This window comes from Mirounga leonina, unplaced genomic scaffold, assembly GCF_011800145.1.
Source record: "Mirounga leonina isolate KUSES-001 unplaced genomic scaffold, KU_Mleo_1.0 Mir_175, whole genome shotgun sequence".
NCBI lineage: Eukaryota > Metazoa > Chordata > Mammalia > Carnivora > Phocidae > Mirounga > Mirounga leonina.
Genome location: NW_023270453.1, coordinates 22059768 through 22067622, shown reverse-complemented (window position 1 = coordinate 22067622; position 7855 = coordinate 22059768). Strand labels below are relative to the sequence as shown.

The window sequence follows — 7855 nt, the reverse complement described above, 5'->3', positions numbered from 1 at the left end:
CCTCGGGGGCCATGTCCGGTCACGTCCCCAGGGTCTCCCGAGCTTGGCTCTTGCCCCGTGTTCAGCAAGCTCCCTGGGTCAGCAGGTTCTTGGGGGACACACCCCAGGCAGCTCTGGCCTCGGGGAAAAGACGCTGTGTGGACAGGTGGGGCCAGTGGTCTCCCCTTTGGCCCCATCCTGAGTGGGCCATGTGTGTCCAATGCCATCAGGAGACACAAAGCAGAGAGGCCCCCCTGACCTCTTGCCCTTGAGGACAGGCTCAGGTTCAGTCTCGGTTGGGGAAATCTGGGGCGACTGTCCCTGAGGCCCACATTTATGAAGCACCTACTCTGTGCCAGGGGGTGGAGATGCTGGGCCCCATGGCCCCTGCCATCAGGGCACAGAGGTCAGGCCCCCAGGAGGGGGCACAGCCAGGCCGAGGCTGGTATATCTGAGGTCTGAGGCTGGTGTGGCCCAAGTCGGATGGGACAGTGGGGGGAGTGGAGGGGTAGGGGCTGTGGAACTGGGGGGGGGCGTGCATATCCTGCAGGTGGACTGTTGGGGGGCTCCCATGGGGCTAGTGAGGGGTTGGGGGGAAAGGCCAGTAGGCCACGGGAGGCAGGGGAGAGGCAGCAGGCCGTGGAGGGAGAAGGCACCGCTGCCCAAGCACAACCGCTGTCCCGCCCCCTCCCCGTAACATTTTTGCGGCCAATGCTGCCCTCTGCTGGTCATGTTGGGCACTCCCCTGGCGTTTGCCTCGCTGACCAGGATGGGGCCGGGATGAGCTGTGCCCTGGGGACCAGGCGTACTTCCTGAGCCTGGACCTGCGTGGCCTTGGGGACACTGTCGGGATATGCGTCCACCTGTGTGGGGGAGACCTGGGTGTCTGGCTCCAAGGTATCCCCCGGAGGCTGAATTCAATCAACTCCCCCTCAAAGCCAAGTCCACCCCCACCCCGCGTCCAGGGGAACTTCCCACTGGGACAAGTAGGACAGCAGGGGACAACGGGGCCTGGCTTCAGGCCACAGTCCCAGGTGCAATTCTGGGCAGACGCCACACGTGGGCCAGCATGGGTGGGGTGGGGGCCTGCCTGGCCCTTTAAGAGAGCTGCTAGGGGAGGGGCCCTGTTGCCCAGCAACAGGACGGCTTGTGTGTACCTGTCGCCGGGGAGACCAGAAGTGTCCTGTTGGGCACAGAGTGGCCCGGAGCTGCCCTGCTGACCTCCTTCGTCCCTCGAACCCCCCCCGGGGGAGCGGGTTTGGCTGGCACCATGGCGCAGACGGACGTGCTCTTGACCCAGCAGCTGGCCCCGCAGACGGTACCAGCCTGCGAGCTGCCCCGCAAGCTGTACGACGTGGCCCGGAACACGGGCGCCTACACGTCCTCGGGCCTGGCCACCGCTGGCTTCCGCTCGGCCAGGTACCTGGTGGACGAGTGGTTCCAGAACTGCTATGCCCGCTACCACCAAGCCTTCGCCGACCGCGACCGGTCGGAGGGGCAGCGCCACGAGAGCCGGCAGCTGGTGGCCGCGACGGAGGCCCTGGCACAGTGCACGCAGGAGGATTCCACCGGGAAGGTGGGCGCGCGCCTGCAGGACATGCACTGCTGGAAGTCGGAGCTGCAGCACGAGGTGAGTGAGCTGAGTGCCGAGACCGACCTGTTGCTGGCCCAGAAGCAGCGGCTGGAGCGCACCCTGGACGCCACCGCCGTGCCCTTCTCCATCACCACCGATAACCTGCAGTGCCGCGAGCGCCGCCAGCACCCCGACCTCGTCCGCGACCACGTGGAGATGGAGCTGCTGAAGGTGCGTGGCCCCTTCCGCCCCGAGAGCCGCAGGCCCGGCCGCCCTCCCCACTCTCCAGGGAGCGAGGCCTGCCCAGGGCCGAGGGCCGCGGGTTCACACATGTGCCCCCATGACGCGGGCTGACACTGGGTGGGCGCACGCGGGCGCGGGAAATCCGTGCCCCCCTGCACACACAGGAATACGCAGAACATGTAACCCTTGGCGCATGCAGACATGTGTAGAGCGCACGCCCAGGTCCACACCCAGGCACAGAGACGCTGGCTCTGTTTGTAGGTTGGGGACCAACAAGGTGCTAGGGCAGTGGCGTCAGTGCTCAGGCCATCCAGGATGGAGGTGCCATCCCTGACCCCAGGAGGGTGCCCGGTCTGACCTTCCTGGAGCCCAGTCCTCACAGTGCACCCTGGGTGAGGCTCAGCTCCTTGTAAGGTGGGCCCCAGCTTGGACCTGCTGGTTTGGGGACACCATGGCCTGGGGGCAGGTCCTAGTGTAAGGGTTTGAGAAGGTATGGGGGCTGGAGCTGGACCCCACATCAGCTCACCCCAATCCCATGTCCAGGGCCCCTGCAGGGCCCCCACCCCCATTATGGCTCATCCTGGGGTAAGGGTGATAGAAGTCACACCTGGACGTGTGTTGGGGATATTTGCCTGAGGATGGGACACTCAGAGGCCACTGAGGCAGGGAGGGGTCTGGCCAGGTCCATCTGCAAGCCCTGATGCTCCTCCACACACACCCCAAGGATGGGGAGGGGCCTGAGTTGAGTCCTGTGGGTGGCTGCCTGAGGTCTGGGAGGCAGGCAGGGCCAGGGTCCTGGGTCCCTTGGGTCCTGGCACCTGCTGGGCAGCCCCTCAGGTCACCCTAGGTCATTCAGATTAAGCCTGACCCTGAGCTCTTGAAGGCCTCGCACACCATTGCGCTCCCTTTCTGATGCCTGTGGTGGAAATCCAGGCCCAGCCCAGTATTTAAGTGTGGATGGGTGAGGGTGGGATGGAGGCCATGGTCATACTACAAGGAGTCTTTCCCATTCCATGCTCAGTGGGACCTGTCCTTGGGGCAGCCCCACAAGGATCAGGTAGTTGCCCAGGCCAGTCCCCTGCTCCAGGCACCTCTCAGAGCCTGGGGGGGGGGGGTGCTTACCTGTGAACTGCAGGGTGTGGGCATTCCTGGGAGATGCAGGGCACCCCCTGCACACTCCAAGCTCAGCCCAGAACATTGAATCCCTCCCCTCTCCCAGGCCCCAACCCCCTCCTTGGTCCCCCACCACCTCACCCCCACACTCAGCTGCTCAACAACCTCCCGGGGCTCTGGCTGCAACGCCCCTGCCCTGAGCCAAGAAACTTACCCCCTCCCCCCACCCCTCCCAATGTGAAAACACCAATGGTCCGGGGACAGGGAGACAGACCCGGGAGACAGACCCAGGGGACAGACCCTGACATACGTGGGTTTAGAGCCAGACAGAGGCCAAAATCCAAATGGGGGGAGGGGGACTGTGCACAGAAAACAGAGCCATTGTAGTAGCAGAAAGACACACAGGGTCCCCCTTGAACGCTCAGTGGAGGGGAGAGGGCCTCTCTGAGCCCAAGGCCCCGAGGGGCAGGCCGGGAGGGCCCCTCGTTCCTAGGGTGTTGTTGGCCACCAGTGCTTGGGGCGGGAGGGCTGCAGGGAATGGCCCCTAGAGCCCAGGGGCTGCTGGGTGGGTGCCAGGTGAGCGGGAGCTGCCTCTGGTGACAGTCCCAGCAGCTGGTAGAAGCCCCCAGGATAAAACCCCACGCTCTGCTACACCAAACAGAATGTTCAAAAGCCCAGAATAAACCCAATGAGAAAGAGCTGGGCTCATCCCTCGTCTTCCAGGAAAGAGACGGGAGGTCAACAAGCTGGCTTTCCGGCCCGAGGTTACCCAGCCAGGGGTCAGGTGTTGGCCTGGGCATTTAAGGGGCTGACCATGGGCCCACACCAGCCTGGCTATCCTCAGATCCTCACCAGGGAGTGGGGTCTTCTCCCCCAGGAGGCCGAGCTTATCCGGAACATTCAAGAGCTCCTAAAAAGGACCATAATGCAGGCCGTGAACCAGATCCGGTGGGTCTCAGTGGTCCCACGCCCGCCCCTGTCTCCTCACCCCTTGGGCTGACGCTGGGCAGGAAGTTGGGGTGAGCAGGCCCGGAGTCTCAGAGAGGTGGGGGCTTGTCCCAGGTCTCAGACAGGAATACAGAACAGGTAGGGGCAACTGGTGGGGGTGCAGACTCCTGCATGGCCTGGGCGTCCAGAACCCAGGTCAGCTTTCCAAGGCAGGGAGCAGGTGCTCCTGGGCGCTGTTGGCGCCTGAGGACCCCCGTACTGGGCAGATGAGGTGGCCTGGTTCTCAGTGGAGAATGGGGGTGTGTGCTTGCTCCTGGGGGTGGCACCCAGTGCCCCACCCCAAACGCAGATCCCGCCCACCCCAGGCTGAACCGTGAGCACAAGGAAACGTGTGAGATGGACTGGTCTGACAAGGTGGAGGCCTACAGCATCGACCAGACCTGCTCCCTCTACCACAACCAGAGCACGGAGGTGCAGTTCTACCCGCACACTGCCAAGTTCGAGGAGAGGTGGGCCACCTCAGCCCCAGCCCCTCCCAGGGACCCTCCCCCAAACACCTGTCTCCACCCCGGCGCCCTCTGCTGGGGACCCTCCCCCAGGTCCCCGGCCCCTGACGCCCTCACACGGAAGGCCCTCGGTGCAGCTCTTCTGCTCCTAGGCTGGGCCGGCCAGCAGGACCCCGCAAGCGCCCAGCCCCGCACAGGTCACCAGGGGCTTGGGGACTGCGGAGGGAGGCAGGACCTGGGGGCTTACCTGCAGCTCCTCGAGCGGCTGGCAGGGGGCGCGCAGCCACCACACAACGCCGCGCAACCCCGGGGGCGCTGGGGGCGCGAAGGGGGCACCGGGACGCAGGGTCCGGTGTGTGCGGGGGCCGCGGAGCCGCGCTGGGGGTGGTGATTTGTGCTGGAGCGCAGTGGTCTCGGGGAGCGGGGAGCGCGGGAGGGCCGGGTGGGCTGGAGCCGTTGGCGAGTGCCCCCACCGACCGCGGCGCCGGCGGGTCCCTGCCCGCAGCGCCTCCACGCCGGAGACGTGGGCCCGGTTCACCCAGGAAAACCTATACCGCGCGGAGCGCGAGCGCCTGGCCTCGGTCAACCTGCGGGTGCTCATCGACTGCATCCTGCGGGACACGGCTGAGGACCTGCGGCTGCAGTGCGACGCTGTGAACCTGGCCTTCGGGCGCCGCTGTGAGGAGCTGGAGGACGCGTGCCACAAGCTGAAGAACCACCTGCACAAGGTGAAGCCCCGCCCCCGCCCCATCTGCCCGGGCCCCGCCCCCGCGCCCAGGTCACATCCACCCGCGCCGGCCCCGCCCCCCCTGCCCGGGCCCCGCCCCCGAGCCCCAACCTGGCCCGGCCCCACCCAGGCCACGTCCGGTCCCCTGCCCAGGCCTGTCCCTGGAGCTGAGCATCTGTAACTACAGAGCGACCAAACTCCTTGTGGCCCAGCCCCGCCCCTGGCTTGGTCACACCCTGGCCTGGTCCTGGCCCCTCCTCTGTCCTGTCCATCCTGAGGGACCCCAGGCTCAAGGCACCCACTCCTCCCTGGGCCCTCACTAAGCCAATGAAAAACCAGGTGACATTGGGAGTGGCTGTCAAGCATGAGAAAGAGGGAAGGTGGCAGGTGGTGGCTGGGCCTGGTAGGGCCCTGACCCCGGGCTCTCAGGGTGCCCTTTGCTGCCGCCATGTCTCTTCGGTTCTTCACCAGGGTAGGTGGCCTGGTGACCAGCAGGGTGGGGTGGGGCACTCAGGCCAGAGCTGTGGACATCAGGCTTTGCTGTCCCACCCCGACCCTCTGGGTGCCCTTGGCAGGGCCGAGGTGGCTGTACATATCTTCCTGCCTCCATACGTCCCCCCCCCAGTCCGTGGACAGGGCCGGCGAGGAGGAGGGGTGGGGTGGGGGTCACGCCGGCACCCCCAGGGACTGTCCTGTTTGCAGACACTGCAGGAGGTCACGGACCAGGAGCACAACATTGCAGCACTGAAGCAGGCCATTAAGGACAAGGAGGCGCCTCTGAAGGTGGCCCAGACCCGTCTGTATCAGCGCTCACACAGGCCCAACGTGGAGCTGTGCCGGGACGCCGCCCAGTTCAGGTGCCGCCGTGGCTGTGGTCCCCGGGGCGGTCCTGAGCGGGACAGCTCACCACCCACCCTCCGTGCTGGCCCCCGCCCCCCACCCCCCTGCCAGCCGGGCCTCCCTTGGCCTCTGGGCCCCATGAACACCCCGCTCCCCGCAGCCTGCGGGCCTGTCGCGTAGACACACAGGCTTGCACACGGAGCTGTCCCCACGCCCCACCCCTGCCCAGCACGACTAGACACGGATGTGCCTTTTGGGCACTAAGTGTCAGGGACAGCGTAGCTCTTCCTGCTTCACCCCGTGCTGCACAATCATCCCTGAAAGGGATCTCGGGGTCTGAGAGGCTGAGCTGCTGAGACCCCCGGCTGCCCTGCCCACACCACCTTGGGCACGCCATCCAGACCCCCGACAGCACGAGTGGCCCCGGCCCTGGCTCAAAGCCAAGATGGGATCGTGTCCCTAGTGTTCCTGACTTACCGAGTACCAGCTGCCCTCGTCAGCAGAATACCCCTGCCCGGCATTCTTCCCTCCTGCCCTCAGCACGCCCCAGGGACTGGGGCCTTGTGCAGGGCCAGGGGTCCGTCCAGCCAGCCTCCAGGCCCCAGGAATAAAGGGAACTGGGAGCCTCAGCGCACCCCTAGCATTGCGTAGAATTGCTGCGTGGTGTCACTGCACTCAGCCCTGCAGAGCCCTGCCCATGCGGGATTTCCCCTCCAGCCAGGCGGCAGGGCAGGCCAGGAGAAGTCCCAGCTCAGGCCCAGCGCCATGGCCCTGCGGGCACGCTACACACCCTCTCCCACATGCCGTAGGGCCTGTGTGGTGTCCCGGCCCAGCCCACTCCACGTGGCTGGCAGGTTTCCCTTTGGGACTTTTGGGTCCTCTTACGGCCCAGCAGCTTGGCCTGGACCCCTCATCAGGGCTCCTAGGCCTTGCCCGTCCCAGCCCGGAGGCCCCAGCTCACACCTCCCTCCCCCCGCCCCACAGGTTGGTGAGCGAGGTGGAGGAGCTGAACATGTCCCTTGTGGCACTGAAGGAGAAGCTTCTAGAAGCAGAGCAGTCTCTGCGCAACCTGGAGGACACGCGCATGAACCTGGAGAAGGACCTGGCCGTCAAGACCAACAGCCTCTTCATCGACCGCCAGAAGTGCATGACCCACCGTGCCCGCTACCCCACCATCCTCCAGCTGGCTGGCTACCAGTGACCGGGGCTGGCACCACGGCGTGTGCCCCTCAAATAAAGAGCATGTTAACTTTCTACTTGTCCATGTGGTTCTGGGTGGAGTCCAGATGCTGCAGCCTGGGCAGGTGGGCTTGATCTACAGACCCACCCGGCCAGGCCGGTGGGAGGTGGGGGCTCAGAGCCTTTGCCAGGGCCGTCCTTGCTGCCTGGGCAGCCCCGGTTACCACCTGGAGAGGATTGTAGAGGCCCCTGCATTGTGCACCTCGGACCAGTGGCCTGGCCCCCCAGGAGCTCTGAGCCCGCGGAGGCTCAGATGGGGGCCCTCTGCCCTCCTGAGCCGCCTGCAGGACCCTGCGGAGGAAGTGTCCCCTCCTGCTGCCACAGAAGCCACAGCACTTGTCACTCCAGCAATGACCAGAGCCCCAGCTTTTTTCTCCGTGTGCCCTGGACACTGTCCCCATGCAACTGGCCGGCACTGCCCCAAGGGACTGGGCCCAGGGTTGCGGGCATCCATGCAGTGCCCCAAAGCTCCTGCAGGGCGCCAGGCAGGGCCTGGGACAGTGAGTGGGCAGAAGACCCGTGGGGCCTCTCCCTGCCACCTCCACCTGGCCCTGGGTGGGCACCCAGGGGGACAGATGCCTGGGGACCCTGAGCCGGGGGGGCCCTCCCCTCCTAGCCACCTTGGTCACCTTGGGTAGCCAGTGTCCTGTCCAGCCTCTTCTTAACCAGTGGGTGAGTCGGGCTGAG

At 65.9% G+C, this 7855-nt stretch overlaps 1 protein-coding gene across 1 annotated transcript; it reads left to right on the top strand.

Moving 5' to 3' along the window:
- The first annotated feature begins 1249 nt into the window (after positions 1-1249).
- Positions 1250-7159, top strand: TEKT4 (tektin 4). Its single transcript, XM_035022410.1, has 6 exons — positions 1250-1783; positions 3786-3856; positions 4222-4365; positions 4868-5090; positions 5792-5946; positions 6914-7159. The coding sequence occupies exons 1-6, from the start codon at positions 1250-1252 to the stop codon at positions 7128-7130; spliced, it is 1344 nt and encodes a 447-aa protein (XP_034878301.1). The 3' UTR covers positions 7131-7159.
- Positions 7160-7855: the final 696 nt, after the last annotated feature.

What these genes read in the sequence shown, in the direction of transcription:
- TEKT4 (XM_035022410.1), top strand. Translation starts at nt 1,250, where the DNA reads ATGGCGCAGACGGACGTGCTCTTGACCCAGCAGCTGGCCCCGCAGACG. An exon ending in CAGGCCGTGAACCAGATCCG is followed by an intron (nt 3,857 to 4,221) that starts GTGGGTCTCAGT and finishes CGCCCACCCCAG; the next exon opens with GCTGAACCGTGAGCACAAGG. An exon ending in CGGGACGCCGCCCAGTTCAG is followed by an intron (nt 5,947 to 6,913) that starts GTGCCGCCGTGG and finishes CCCGCCCCACAG; the next exon opens with GTTGGTGAGCGAGGTGGAGG.